The 15909-nt window shown below is 39.3% G+C and overlaps 2 protein-coding genes across 2 annotated transcripts; one reads left to right on the forward strand and one right to left on the reverse strand.

The window, feature by feature from the left end:
* Positions 1 to 2417: 2417 nt before the first annotated feature.
* MOCS3 (molybdenum cofactor synthesis 3) lies at positions 2418 to 3874 on the reverse strand. The gene has a single exon (XM_068416122.1). The coding sequence runs from the start codon at positions 3859 to 3861 to the stop codon at positions 2458 to 2460; it is 1404 nt and encodes a 467-aa protein (XP_068272223.1). The 5' UTR covers positions 3862 to 3874; the 3' UTR covers positions 2418 to 2457.
* A 99-nt stretch (positions 3875 to 3973) lies between these two features.
* DPM1 (dolichyl-phosphate mannosyltransferase subunit 1, catalytic) lies at positions 3974 to 14314 on the forward strand. The gene is made up of 9 exons (XM_068416123.1): positions 3974 to 4111; positions 5002 to 5101; positions 6616 to 6649; positions 8531 to 8607; positions 8728 to 8753; positions 9725 to 9820; positions 10683 to 10751; positions 11038 to 11152; positions 13924 to 14314. Exons 1-9 carry the CDS (start codon positions 4005 to 4007, stop codon positions 14026 to 14028), a joined length of 729 nt encoding a protein of 242 aa, XP_068272224.1. The 5' UTR covers positions 3974 to 4004; the 3' UTR covers positions 14029 to 14314.
* Positions 14315 to 15909: the final 1595 nt, after the last annotated feature.

Raw genomic sequence — 15909 nt, forward strand, 5'->3', positions numbered from 1 at the left:
AACTTTGATTTTCTTTTTTTTTTTTTTTAGATTTTATGCCTTATGTTCAGTTTTACAAAACAAGAAGGACAAAAAATAAATGTCCTTTACTTTTCAAAAAAACCCCCTGCCCTAACCAGGTAAGAAAATCTGCAATGCTTTTCAGTAATATTAAGAATGCACGGGCACCGACTCTACAGTGACTCTTTGTAGATTTAAGATCTACGGTCAATTTTGTGTCAGTATTTCTAATAGCCCTTTTCTGTACAATTATCCATTTGGCTGCAAAACCATTTCAAAATGTGAAAAAAAACACCGGTTAAGCCTCTGAAACAAACAACGCTTTGAAAACCTAGAAAGATAATTTCTGTTATAATTTTTTCTTGGAATATTTTATGTACTATTCAATTGCCCTGCATCTTGTTCTATTTCCACAGTCTTTTTTCAAAAGAACTATACAACGATACATTTTCACAAGTGAACCTCAGCTCTTGCTAAGGTTGAATTGCATCTTACAACCTAGACAATGATTTGGTTTATTAACTTGCAGTGCCACCTAGCCAATGTCCTTAACATTTTTTTTCCTAATGCAGTTTTACAAAGGACAGCTTAGAGCATTCATATTGAAAAAAAAAAAAAGACAAACTTGTGCTTGCAGTATTTTAAGCATCTAGTGCATACTTTCATTTTGAACAGTTAAATTTCTATTAGAAATTATGCTAAAAAATGGGATAATAACAAAGGTGCTCACATACCTAAAATTCTCCTATACAAACTTTGAGAACTAGTTTTGGACATATACCTTTGTCTACAAATAGTTCCATTAATCGTTGGGAGATTTTTTTGAAAGCATGCACTTTGGTAGTAGGTCAGTGCTGAATTTATTGGAGTTTTGAGATAAGAGAGACTCCTGCCACCAAGATAAGGAGGATTTTAGCTTATCAAGGCACACTAGTACCTTGTATGCAGACACCTTTTAGACTTGTGTGAAAGCTATACCAGCTTGATTTGCCTTGCCTTAAAATAATAACCATCTCCCAGGACAAAATAAGTTCTTCTTGACATCAACACACCAGAAGCCAGATGTTCTGACTGAACCAAGACTCCACCACATGTCTTAAAAGGTCTTGACTGATGATTCTTACTACACACCACAAAGCACCAATGCTTACTTTAAGTCATGGCCTTCAATGTTTTCATTGTCCTCCAAATTGCAAGAGGTATGACTCTCTATTTATAAATTCATGTAACCATTTACTTCACAAGAGACTATTATTGCTAGAACCCACGGCATGTTATAATAAAGTAGGCGGTGTGGATGTTCTCAATTTTACTAAAATATGCCTTTTTGACTACTAATTATAACGGTACTATTCTTTTTTTTTTTTCCCCTTGTATAATGCGAAGATTAGTCATGACAGGTGGTTTTTTCCTCCTCAGGAAGGAAATCCATACCTTAATTAATATAAGAAGATAATTACTATGCTTAAGTGACAAGGACTCAGGCAGCTCTCTGTTGAGAAGCTATTTATTTCTCTTTCCTTTCATTCAGTTCATTGACAAAAACTTTTTAGATATGCGTAGCTCTTCATGCCAGTTAACAAACCAATGCAGTACAACTGGGGCTATCCAACTGCCACAACAAAGAGAAAACTTATGAAATACATCCTTGTACTTGCAGAAGGGAGGCCACATATCAATTTTTTTCTCTCCCACCTCCTCTTCATCTCTCAGTCTCTGAAATCTAAGCCTCACAAAAGCATTTTCTGTATGTTTTACAAACATTCTGGGCTCAAACTTATGTCTTATGAACATTTAACCTCAGTTTCCCTGTACAAGTCTGAGAACATACTTTTTTTTGCCAGCCAACAAATGAGGATGGATGGCCCTGGAAGTTCTTAACAGAACACCCTTGCTGCAGGTGACGTTACTTGCAGTGAGCGCTTTTCTTTCATAAATACACAGTGCTACTACAGAGAACTAAAAGATGTTGACCAAAACAGTCTTGTCAGCATTGTCTTGGCAAATCCCTACGATAGGCTTAATAGTGCTACTGACCAGCTAGAGATTAAGTTAGTTGTTTTTAATTACTGCATGCATGGTTTCAATTTGTTAGGCAGAAGAATGAGGAAGAACTTTCAACACTTGACTCCTGCGCTTTGTTATTCTCCAGGTTATAATTACTAATTAGGAGTTATTCTTAATCATCACATGCACAATATTCCGAGTTTTCACTATTAAATAGTAACCAAGAAACACATTTCTTTCCATTTCCATGGATGGAAATGGTTTCACATTTTTATAAAAATAATCAGACATCTACAAAAATACATTTTTTTTTTGAAAAAAATTACCATTAAAAAAAGCAACATGGTATTTCTAGATCCTGTTTTATCCATGACATAATCATTACACAAAGAAGACGAAACCCTATGGAATTTACTATGAAAATTTGTATTTTTTCCACCATTTAGATTTCTAATACTGAGGAAACGCTGGGTCAATTTTACTGGCCCAAGCCATGAGCCCCCCTTTAATATCCTTAGCTAACACAGAACCAAATTCTTTGACAGGTAACTCCTGCAGAATTCTTACAGCCTTCTGGGAATCATTTCCTAATTTACAAACAACGTATACAGGAAAAGATGCCTGGCCATTAGTTCTCTGCTTTTCTTCACAAATTCTTTTTTCTAAACATTCCAGATATTCTTCATCTTTTTCTTCTAATTTACTCAAAGGAATGTGGACAGCATGTACCAGGCGACAGATATCCACTTCCACCTGTGGACGAACATCTAACAACACATGAGGAACTTGCTCATCCAACAGTTTTTTGTATTGCTCTACAGATATCCTGTCTTTACTGGACAGCAGATGTAAAGTCCTACACTTGTCTGTTGCAGAAGAACCACAAAATGCCTCATAATCCTGAAGGCAGGTAACAGATGGATTGTCACCACAAACAGCACAGTCTGGTTTCTTCGGTCTTAACTTGATGTTGCGAAATCTCCCTTCATGGGCATCAAACATCAGCATGAACTGACTGAAGGAGGAACCCATTCCCGAAGCAATCTTCAGCACTTCCAAGGCCTGGATGCACCCCATGATGCCTGGCACGACACCCAGCACTCCCCCATCTGCACAGTTAGTCACCGTCTCTGGCGGAGGGGGCTTGGGGAAGAGACACCTGTAGCAGGGCCCTCCCTGGTAGTTGTACACGACTAGCTGCCCCTCCAGCCGGAGGGCACTGCCGGACACCAGGGGTTTCCCAGCCAGAACACACGCGTCATTCACCAGGTACCTGGTGGGGACGTTGTCGGAGCAGTCGGCGACGACGTCGTACTGCCGCACCAGCTCTAGGGCAGTGCGAGGGCTCAGGGCCCCACAATAGGGCACGTACTGCACGGTGGAGTTCAGCAGCCGCAGGGCTGCCGCTGCAGATAAGGCCTTGGGGAGCCCTCGGCGGGCCTCCCCGTGCAGCACCTGCCTGTGCAGGTTGCTCGTCTCCACCACGTCGTGATCCACCAGGCCTAGGCGGCCGACGCCAGCCGCGGCCAGGTACTGGGCCAGGGGGCAGCCCAGGCCGCCGCAGCCCACCACGAGCACGGAGGAGCGGGCCAGGCGCAGCTGCCCCCGCACGCCCAGCTCAGGCAGCACCAGCTGCCGGCTGTACCGCAGGATGTCGGCAGGGCTCAGAGAGGCCTGGGCGGGCAGAGGGGGGAGCTCGTCAGGAAAGGCGGAGGCACCCTCCTCCGTAGCTGCGGCCTCCCCCGCGGCACCCCCTGCCAGGACGGCGGCGAGCCGCTCGCGTAAGCCGCGCAGCTCCTGCTCCCGCAGGCTGATCTCAGCGCTCAACCGCGCCGCCTCCGCGCCGCCCGCCATGGCTGAGGGCAAGGAGAAGACCGCCCCCCCCGCGCCACTTCCCCTTCCGCCGGCTGCCCCCCGGCTCCGGCGGTTCCGGCCGCGCCGCGCGCACTGATTGGCTGCGGCGCGTCCCCGCCGGTTCCGGGTGCGGCAGCGCTGACATGGCGGCCGGCGGCGCCGACAAGTTCTCGGTGCTGCTGCCCACCTACAATGAGCGGGAGAACCTCCCCCTTGTCGTCTGGCTCCTGGCGCGCACCTTCCAGGAGAGGTACCGGCTGCGGCGGGAGGGCGTGCCTCCCCCCGGGCCCGGGCCTGGGCTGGGGCCGGTGCGGGGGTGAGGGCCCCGGGGTCCCTGACGGGCCGGGGCTGAGCTCCGTGCCTCCGCCCGGGCCCGTTGCGGGCCGCTGCTCGGCGGAGGGGAGGCAGCCGGCGGCCCCTTTGCGAGGGGAGGCGGCTGTTAGCTGCAGGGAAACGGCGGTGTGCGAGCGCGGGCCGAACGCGCCCCCGGGCGGTAAGGAGCGGGCTGAGAGGGGTCAGGCGCCTCCGGCGGGGGGCTCTGACAGGGGCTCCGAGCAGCTCTCTGTAGAGCAGAGAGTCTGTAACATTGACAGAAGGACCTCGCAGCTTCGGAAGGCAATAACGTTATCCACCCCGTGAAATATAAAACGCTTCTCGGTAGCGATGGAGGGCGCGCAGCCAGGTGTACCTAACCCGGAGTGAAGAGCGCAGCTCTGCCCCGAGGTTAATTAGGGAAACGGAATTACTCTAATCAGAGGCCTCGCGTGAGCTCTGATCCGTTCTGCAGCAAGGGCTAGAGAGAGCGTTGCCGGATGAAGGCGCAAAGGCAGCGGTAGCTTGTCATCGCTCTCAGTCCCGAGGCGAGAGCGGACCGCTGCGGGGACGCCGGGGTAACGGTGAGGTTCGTAGCGCTGCGCTGTGCTGTGGGGCAGCTGCAGCCGGAGACCTGAACCGGCGCCACCGAGCCACGTTTTATCGCTGCAAGCAGAGTCTTACAGCTGTAAGAGTAACTACAGCACGTACTTCTGACTGTCAGAAAATCACTTTGTATTATATTTCTCCATTTCATGCCTTTCAAAATGACACAGGTAGTGAAACGGGGTTTTCCGTTCGTTCATTTAAAAATAATTCTCATTTCAGTGGAAACAATTTTGAAATTATCATCATAGATGATGGAAGCCCAGATGGGACACAGGAAATCGCTGAACAATTGGAAAAGATATATGGATCAGATAAAATAGTGAGTTGTATATTCTGTATGTTTTTTTCATTTTTATGCTATTGGAAAGTACTTGAAGTCCTGAGAGAATCAGAACAGTCCCTCAATTCTGCACTTTCTTTACATCCTTAAACAAGTTAAGTTTTTTGCATGCCACTTTAGACAAAATGTAAAATCACGATAGTCCTGCAGCCGTTTAGCAGCGTTATGAACTAATATGCAGAATCATGAGTTAATGTTTGCAAAATGTTTTCAATACTTTGTGCATTGCTGTGTGCTATGGAGTAATGAATAGTGGTTGTTAGCGTACTTAGTGCGTGCCTGAGGGAAAGATGAGGTTTGGATAAGCTTTAATTTCAAGTGACTGCAGGATTAGCGAAATTGGAAAGATGAAAGCTAGTCTGGTCTTGTGATTTATTTTTAATCTGCCTAGTTGCATTCCTCAATAACAGGACTTTTGTTTTTTTTCTGCTTAATATATTACCGTATAACCATCAATTATATACAACCAGATACTGTCATTTATTTAGTCTTTATGTAATTGATTTAATGAGAGGCCAACATGTTCAAGGAAGTAGATGAGGAATCAAAATGGGGTTTTTTGTTAATGTTCAGATTTAACTATTTATTAAAGAAAAAAAAAACCAGAAACCAAAATAACAAATCAGCAGAAGCACTACTGATTGCTAACTCTTCCATATCCATGTCCTTCTCTGCATTACATTATTTATGACCTCTCAGAACATGCATGAAAACTAGCCAAGATTTAAAAGTGAGATTTAAAATTTGTTTCTGAAGTATATTTAGATGACTCCTTAAATATGTACCCTCTCCTCCCCAAATGCTGACTTACATCAAAGGCACTTTAGGAAGAGTTGAAAGTTAAATTACTGTCATGATGATCTAAAAGTTAGATTCCTCTTTTGTTAGTGCTGGTGCCCCCCTCTCCCCATGCACTTCCTGTTGCCCTGCAGGAGCTGAGGATACTTGGCACGGGTTTAAAGCTTGGTCACTCATATCCTGAAAGATTCATAATGGTGTTATATGGTCGTTATTCATGGGTTATATCAGTATGCACATGAATATCTTGAAATTTATATTCAGTACTAGAAGTATGCTAAATCAGTTTGGGAAACCTGCTAAAATATTTGCTGTTAGTATTTGTCGTTCCTTAAAAGTAATGATGCTGGGGAGACTTGTTCAGATTTATAACTGTATAGTGGAATTTGAGGAAATCCTTTAGTTACTAAGATGGTGCTTTTAATTTTGTTTTTTTACTGAAGAACTACTAAATAAAGCTTAAAAGGGGTTTGTTTTTAAATATGACCCGATCAAATACCTGTTTAATATAATGGTTTGTTTCTCCTGTATTTTGACAGATAAATTTATTTTTATATGTTATATAGATTTCTAAAAATGAAAAGTACATTTTAAAATATTTTTATACCTTGAAAATAGCAGAATTTAAGGTGTCACTAAAATTAATTAAAAACTGTACTTCAAGTAATATATGTATATTTTAATATATCCTGCAGCTTCTAAGACCCAGAGCAAGAAAGTTGGGCCTCGGTAAGTCCTTATTAACTCTGGTTAGCACTTAAAAAAAAAAAACCTCTGCTGTATTCTTTGATTGATTCTAGTGTATAAAGTTCCAGAAAAAATCACAGTAAAGCCCAAGAGCAGAAATATATGTTTTCACCAAGCTTTTTGTAAGTGAATAAGCTTAAAAGCCACACACGTGAAAATCACAGAGCATTATTTATAACAAGTTCTCTACAACCTCAAACCTGAAAACTCTGGTCAGTGCAATTCTGTACAACTGTGTTTCCCCGTAAACATCATGCTGCTTCTCTCCCTCCCATACTGCATTCACCGATTACAGAATGAGGGGTCTAAATTGAGAAAAAATGTAACATTTTACAAGAGTAGCCGCTATATTTGTGTGGAACCTACTGAATCAGGGGGGACAGTGGTACTTTCTGTGCAAGCCACCCATGTGCAGGATGCTTCAAAAATTGGACCATAGTTCGTGCAGTCTCCAGAGAAGGCTGGGATGTTTTTCTGACACTTATTTGGACAGAACTTTTCACAGTTAAACCCATTTCAGTTTGAATTACAACTCTAATTAAATAAAAAAAAATACGTATCTGACAGATGTCCAGCACTCAAACTACTAAGTATTGTCTCACCTATGAACTAACATGTGAGTTGAAGGCTTTGAAGTACATTGCAAAAGTTACTCGTATTGCAGAAACCTCACTAATTTGGGAGCCAGTCTTGTACCACTGCGATTGATTATTGAAATTTGTATGGAATGATGCACGACTGCAATTTTATAGCTCTGATGCCATATTTCACAGAATATGGAAATCAAGTTTGTCATTGTTTGCTTTAGATAAAAGCAGATACCCTAGGAAGTCCTAAATGACATTAAAACTTGTGGTATGGAAACTATCCTAAAATAAAGTGGAAGTATTTCCATCTGTTAAGACTCATGTTGTATCCTTATCCCTCCTTTCATAAAAGGAATGGAGAAGATGATAAAATGCAATACCTTGTTTGATTTATTGTTAATCAGTATCTGCCTTCCTTGCTAAATGTCTTGGCAACCCCCATTTCCTGTGTAACTTTGCAAACAACATGGTAAAGAAAGGAAAGACAGGTTGTTCATTAACCAGGAGTTTAGTTTTCTGTGAGAGTGCCTGCTAAGGATGTCAGTTGAGAGTGTTGTGTTTTCAGTTTTATCTGTTCCTTATGAAATTAACAGAAAGACTCCAGAGTAATTTGGATCAGTGAAGAGTATATGCCAGTTTTTAATCTCTGTTGTGCTCCTGTACTGTCCTTGGAAGCAGTGCTGTCTTTGAACAATAGGACTCGGATCAGAAATTTGCATTGTTGAGGGAAGCTAATAGCAAGACTTGTTCCAGCTCTTATCAAGATAGCTACACCGGTTCACACAGGATGAATAAACCACAACAAAATCTAAAGTAAGAAAAAAAGACTCTCTTCGTATTAGGTATCAGAATATAATTCATGGTGCCAAGGAGAACAAACCAAAATGTATATACTACTGATAGTAAATCCTGAGCCTAGAGAGCAAGTTTTTTAAACTATCAGTGATTATTTTGTTGCCTATGTCCTATTTCCAGTTTTCTATGGCTCCTAAGTGCCTATGGTGCTAATGTCCCACTCATCAAGTCATGTTTCTCATTGCATTTCTAGTGCAGTAAGGTTTGCCAAGGTTTACATTTATAAAATCTAGTGCTGAAATTGTAGGGAAAAGGAAAAATGATTTTAATGTTTCACCACTGATACATTTTAAAATAAATTTTAGGAGTTGATCCTTTTCTAGTATAACACAGAGATTTTAGAAAATAAGTGAAGACTGTGGCTAGAAGATTGCATATGTTAAAATAGTGGGGGAAATTATTTCTGTACTGTTTTCATTAGGCACTGCTTATATTCATGGAATGAAGCATGCCACTGGGAATTTTATTGTTATTATGGATGCTGACCTCTCTCACCATGTAAGTCTGTGTTTTATGTAGTGTGTTTTTAATCTGTTAAAATTAAATTTGCATTGATTTTTTTTTTTTTTTTTAGCACCACCTCCTTTTCTTTTCTGATATGTTTTCCTTCCATTTCAGCCAAAATTTATTCCAGAGTTTATCAGGTAGGTGCCAATTGTAGTATGAGAAAATGACTTCTGAACACTTATTGTTTCGTAGTAATATTTGAAAGCTTTATATTTTTGTATAGCTGTCTAGCTGTAGTAAGAAAATTGGCAAACCAAGAATTCAAATAAAAGTGATTGGACCTCATTAGATTTGTCCCAAAATAATCCAGAAAAGCTGGAGCAAAAATCCCAAAGTTTAAAGTAACAGAGAGCATGTGTGGCTAGTACTTCCCTTCCTTGTCATGGTTGTTCAGCTTTGAAAAGCATGTATATATAAATGCCATCTTCTAATTCTGATCATTTCATCATGTATGCATGTAGGGATATTCATTGGAGGACCATGTCCTCAATTATTGGCGAAATACTTTTGTCTACCTTTCCTCTGCCTCACCTTCCTCTCCCTGTAACATTTCAGTTTGTGAGAAATGGTCAACAGGCATTATGCTGGAGGCTAAGGGCAGCAGTCTGGGTAACTTTCAACTTTCTTGCTAGAGGAGGAGCTCTAAAATTTTAGATAAGGTTCTGCAGCAGTCAGGCGTGGTATGGACTAAGGATAGGTCCAGACTTTTTTTTTTTCTTTTCTTACTATGGGTTTGTGTAGCTTTAATATTTAAACCTGTATTTAAAATCATTCTGTCTTTTATACTAGAGAGAGGCTTTAAAAATGCATAAGTTGGTCTTTATAAATTATTTATGAAGTAGTCTATGAAATTCTCTGACATAGTTGGTGAAAGATAATCATAAGATTCCCTGAAAGAGCTCTTTATAAGAGAACAGTTAACAGCTTTTTACACGCACAATGCTTATAACCACCGTAACTCTTTCTTTCCTCTCTTCTCTACTTATTTGTTCAACGGTTTGTAAAATACAGATTTTGTACTAAAAGAGTGATTGTTCTTATTCTTAAATTTGTACTACCTTCATACAAATATTCCTCCTGTTTTTCTGATAAAACCAATTGCTTATAGAAAGCAGAAAGAAGGCAATTTTGATATTGTGTCTGGAACAAGATATAAAGGAAATGGAGGAGTATATGGCTGGGATTTGAAAAGAAAATTAATCAGGTTAGTATTTTTCTAGATATTTACACATAAATTTGTTATTTAGAAATTTATAAGAATTCCAAGTCCTCAAACAATAAATCTGTGAGCTCTCCTGAATCTTTAGTCAATAGTACTGGGTACTGCAAAATTATATTAAATAATAGAAGCATGCATGATTAGCAAATTGTTTGGTTAAAACCCACCAAGAAAGAATGTAATGATATGACCAGGTTTGAGAAATGGGCTGGAACAGTGGACAAATCTGCAGGGTATCAGGGTGGGACAGTTTTTCAGCTTCATCATCTAAAGAATGAGCTGAGACTATGACACTTTTTTGTCAAGTTTGAAAGACACGTTTAGTTAGCTTTAAGATCTATAATGGTCCTTTCACTAAACAGTAAATCACTTGCTAAACCCCGCTGTTGACACTCTGATTTGTGATAAGTTACGAATTATCTGGCACGATCAATGTCAATAAAACATTACTTAGACCTTACTGGAAAGGGGTTACAGTGAGCACTAGGGAGAGGTTTCACCCCAAAAGAGAGAGGAAAACGATGTCAAGGTTGTATGAGCATATGGAGGCTGGCATCTCAGGTTTACAGGGACTTAAGATTTTCAAGAGGTCATTGGCAAGTTTCTTCTGCGTTTTGGCTTCAAGATGAACATTTATTAGTCAAATCAAGTGGTGAAAACGTATTAAAAATACGATAAAACGATAAAACGTGACTTGGTGGCATTAAAACTATAATTGTTTCATATTAAGCAATAAAGGTTTCTTTTTTTGCCCAGTAGAATGATATTTACTTACTTTCTAGAAACTCTGCTTGATCTTTTGGAGTTGTGTACTGACCAATTTTGACATTCATGTTTTCTTTCACAGTCGTGGTGCCAATTTTATAACTCAGGTTTTGCTGAGACCAGGTGCATCAGACTTAACAGGGAGTTTCAGGTATGGGTCTGGTTTGCAGTTCATATAGTTTATGTGACATTAAACTGCTGAAGAAGGAACTGGCGTAAGGACAGACCTTTACTGAGGACTATGAAATCTGTTTGGAAAGGGTGTAAGAAATGTAGGCTATTTTGCAAGAACTGTTGCTCCTATGACTGTGTTAAAGATTTTTAAAAATAGTAATGATATGAGTTAGTGATTACAGTTAAGATTCCTACACACTATCTTGATTTCTGAAGTTCCGAAACTGTGCTTCAGGTTTCATTTTCTTTGTAATCGTTTACAGGTTATACAGAAAAGAAGTCTTACAGAAACTAATGGAAAAATGTGTTTCTAAAGGATACGTCTTCCAGATGGAGATGATTGTTCGGGCTAGACAGTTAGGATATACTATTGGAGAGGTATAGTAAAAGTTTTTATAAGTATATTGTGCTTTCATTTAAATGTAGATACAGATTACTGGCAGCATAGGAAATTTTGTGCGCTTCCAAGAAGCAGCAAGATTTTCAGATCGATATAAAGAAATTACATACGTAGAACTCTATTTTTCCAACTTTTCCAGGTGAATACCAGAGCTGAAATTCCAGTTCCTTACTCCCCTGGCTGATATGCTTCTCAGATCCTTCCCTCTTCCTGTTGCCATTTCTTCAGCTGCATACAATTTTAGAAGGCTCTTCAAAGGAGGGAAAGAAGTCAAAATATACTATAAAGCTGCTCTGAGCTTTTTCTTTCCTCCATCGTATTGTACAGACATGTCTAGTTAGGTCTTTTCAAATTATGTTTTCTCCAGCAACCTGATTCTATTTCAGATTTATTCTGTTCTCTGTCATTTATTGCCTTGTTATTTTCCAGTTTTCCAGCTATCACAACTTTCCACTTCTGAACTCTTTGAATGTGCCGTCTACAGTCATTGAAAAAGAACTCCAAACAATTGTTAGATCCTATATTTCCAGCAGTCTGATTGCTGCCTTTTATATTTCGTTGAATTGCTCTTGCTGGTGTCTTTAAAGATGATTCACTGGAATTCCCTCTGCAGACAAATCTCAGAACCAGTTCTTCATCGTTATTTTCATGACTGTGAATTGTCAGAGAATTCTGTTGCTGGTACTTCTCTCTCTAAACCTTAGGTATTACACTTCTCTATCAATATCAGGTAGAGTATTTCCACACAATAAAGCAAGCTCTTTTCTTCCACCTTTCTTGCTTATGGAACAACATCACTATCCTGTGTGTAGCTGGGGTTTGCCTGACTGACAGTCTTCAGGAGGCCTCATATCTCCCAGTCAGTGTTGAGACATGGGCTCTGTTTTGGGATGGGTCAGTTAGGCCATCCTCCACAATTTGTGTGTTACATTCTCAAGGGCAGATGCCCTCCTCCTTTAGTTTCTCACATGTGGGAAGAGTTCTCTCTAACATCTGAAAACTTGCTTCATTATTCTGCTTCAGCCTAGTCTTTAAGATTTCCATTGTGGTATCTGTAACAAACTTGTCAGTGTTCAGGTTGCTGGCATGGACCTATAAATAAGACTATTGCATTTTTACTGTTCTGTGTATCATCTCTGTATTGTAACTTCCTGGGGCAGGACAACTTTCTGTTATGTTCCAAGTACATTGTTACAGTATTTCCTGATCAATACTTATGATCTTTATATATTTTATAATTATCCAAATAGTAATACAGAAATTCCAAAAGAGGTGACACTTGCACATCTAATTCCTGGTTTGTGGGTGCTGCAACTCTCCAGGCAGAATAGGAGTTTTTTGGCAGTTGTAAAATGTAGATACACTTGTGAGGGTAAAATATTTCTTAAGCAAAATTGAAAATGAAGATTGAGACCTGCCAGTCTAAAAGGAACAAATGGATGATTAGATGAACTGACACAATCTGTACCTGAATAGTCTTGCATGCATCCGTTTCATTTTGCTGTACTTCTTTACCATACATGACATGTACCCCAGTGCATGGAATACACCCTTCTGAAAATGCTTCTTTTAAGACTAATGATACAACTTCTTATGCAAGAAGGACAAAGTCCAGCAACAACACATGTGGTTAATTCCTATACTGAAGGGAAAGACTGGATACCTCTTACTAGATATCAACCATTCTTTCATCACTAGTCAGGAAATATCACTTCTGACATCCTGCACTGACTATGTATTCAGTGATTTCTGTTCATGCCCTGTAGATCAGCTGTCTCTAGTTGCCAGGACGCTTACTGGGATCATCAAAGGCACCCTACTAAGAAGACCAGAGTCATTGTTGAGTCTATATGCATGCCGTTTTAGGTATCTTCTTACCATCTTCTTGCCCTGGGTTCTCTCCTACCAGCAACTGATGTGCTAGAATTGTGAGAAATCCTCAGTCCTGGCACAGATGCAAGGGCGTGGTGATTTTTGTGTTCCACTTGCTAGATTTCTGGTTGAAACTGCCAGCAGAATGCTAAGCCAATTTTTTAATGACTTTTGCAAATGCAATTCTTTATTTTAGCCCCTGAAGTATTTCAATTTTGCACACAAACTTATATGGAAATTCTTGAATATTCTCACACAGTGTTGGTGGAATAAAATGTTCCTACCATTTTATGAGTAGTGAGTTTATCTCGACAGTATGATCACTTAAGTAAGGAAACCAAAATTACTGTTTTAAATGCCATGTAATCCTGTAAATAATCTATAAAATGGTCAAAGACAAAGAGAGGTATTGCTTGTAAAATATGCACTAACTGCCCTATTCAGATGTCCTCTTCTAGCCCGTGGTGAGGTTCAGCAAAATGCTGTTTCATGGTGGTGGAAGATTTTTGCCTTCCTGAGGCATTGACTCAAAGGTATTGAATTTAGCTAACAAGGGAAGTGGTGAAGGTTCATTTTAAGGCCCCAGGCTTTTAGTGCACTTAAAAGCTTAAGTTTGTTCTGACTGGTGTATCATCCAGCCACTGAGTAATGTCTTTGGATCATCTTTAAAGGTGATAAACCAAATAATTTCATGCTCCCCAGCCATAGGGTGTGATTAAAGCCACTGGTAAGAAGAACTGACACAAAGGAAGCCAATCTGGTGCTTGCCTTCTTCCCATGTCTAAACATGCTATAGTTCAAAGGCCGTTCTATTGTTTACAGAATATCTGATTATTTAGGTTTTGAACCTTAAAAATAGTTTTGCTTGTTTCAACAGGTTCCCATTTCATTTGTGGACCGTGTCTATGGAGAATCTAAACTGGGAGGCAATGAAATAGTCTCCTTCTTAAAGGGACTCTTGACCTTGTTTGCTACAACATGACAGTTTATCCTAAATTAACTTCTTTAGAAAAGCGTTTTCTGACATCTGTGTGGTTTTTAGTACGTAACAGCAGAAGCTTGAGAATTTGTGCGGTGACCAGTAGACCTGCTATAAACTAACAAACAATTAAACGAACCACCAATAATAAACTAAAAATACTGTATCCCAAAATGCTCCTTTCAAAATAAATGAACTGTGTGTTAAACTAAAAACTAATAAAGACTAATGCTCTATTCTATTTTTGTAAAAATAATGAAGTCCTAATAAAGAACACAAAGCTAAATGATCTTTTGCATTTAGAAATGAATCATTATTCAGCAGAAGCTAAAGATGATTTTAAAATGAAGACAAGCAAGGACATAAAAAAACCCTAGAGTTTATCTTATCTTTGTTCTGTGGTTTGCAGGTAGTATTTTAAATATATACTAATTAGTTCCCTTTCTTTCCTCAGCACATACATACATATATCTTAAAGCAGATATATAGAACAGTTTCTACAGAACTGATAATAGCTTGTAAGAGGGAATACAGATGAGGACAGTGATTTTTTTTCTTTGTAAAATTATTCCTAGACTGGAAAGAAGGAATATCCTTTGGATAAGAAAAAGAATCGTATGTGTGGAATAATTTTGTATTCCGTGTGTTTGTCCAGAAGCAGGTGATTCCCTTTTCCTCTTTTCTTTAGAAACTAAACATTTTTAAAATCTATAAAATAGGAGTATGACATCTCACCCAACTTAGGGGTGACAGAAGATGCAATTCACCTCACTGAAGATGTTTTGAGAAGTTTTTCTTATGTCAAATTACAGCTTGCAGTGTAAAACCTGTATTTGTTCCAGATCCTGATGAATGAAATACATACTGTTTTTCTGTTTCATGGCTTGATATAGCCAGAACTCGGAAATGATGAAGCCCTTGCAATCAAATATGCACTTGGGAGGGGGAGGAAGAATTAAGCAAGAGGATTAAATTATTCTGCTAATGGCTTTATATATACAAAAATATGTCCTCATTTTTTTTGTGAGGGGGGGGGGGGGGTGTAGTTCTGTGGATACCTGTATCAGAAAATGAATAGTAGGAGAGGAGAAGCAACAAATGTCTTAACAATTATGCATATTTGGCTTGTGTTTGTCTGCATTCCTTTAGTACACTAGATACAGTTGTTAATATTAGAAAAAATATTTAGAAAGTCTGTAGATAAATGATAAATTCATATTTCACATAGTTATCACAGTGACAAAAATAAATAGAACTTCAAAACAAAAGCTTATTTTCTAGTAGACTGCTTGAGAGATATTCCTTTGGTTTTTAGTGAAGTTGTACAGATTCTGATATTCTTCTCCTTTTCTGAGTATTCAGAGCAAACATTTCATACTTGATTTGCTTTAAAATAATAAAAAAAATGTAGCTGTAGGTTTTGAATCTACCTGTAACTGGATTACAGTGGCTTAACTGTACATTTTGTGACATTTGACTGTACTTTTTCAGCAAATTATATGTAACTTCATTTGGTGCAGGCTAATCAGATCTAATAAAATATACAAAAATAAATCTCTGGGTCTAAAGGGCCCTCAAAATGTCCAGTGAATAGATTTCATCTGTTTATGTTTCATTTGGAGGTTTCATGGCTAAAATCAACACTTTTAAGTTGAAAATAGGTACCCAGTTTTTAATGACCAAATAGTGAGTTTTTAGGTGTTTATTCAAAATTACAGACTACTGAAAACCATTTGCTAGAATACAAATTGAGCCTCAACAAGATCATATTTTTCTCAGACTTTTATGTAACAATATATAACTAAAGTCCATTATATTACTTATTCATGATCTAATTGCTGTGAATTAGGGTTTAGCTTTTAGAATGTGCATGCCTACTTTTTC

Source organism: Nyctibius grandis, chromosome 19, assembly GCF_013368605.1.
Source record: "Nyctibius grandis isolate bNycGra1 chromosome 19, bNycGra1.pri, whole genome shotgun sequence".
Lineage (NCBI taxonomy): Eukaryota > Metazoa > Chordata > Aves > Nyctibiiformes > Nyctibiidae > Nyctibius > Nyctibius grandis.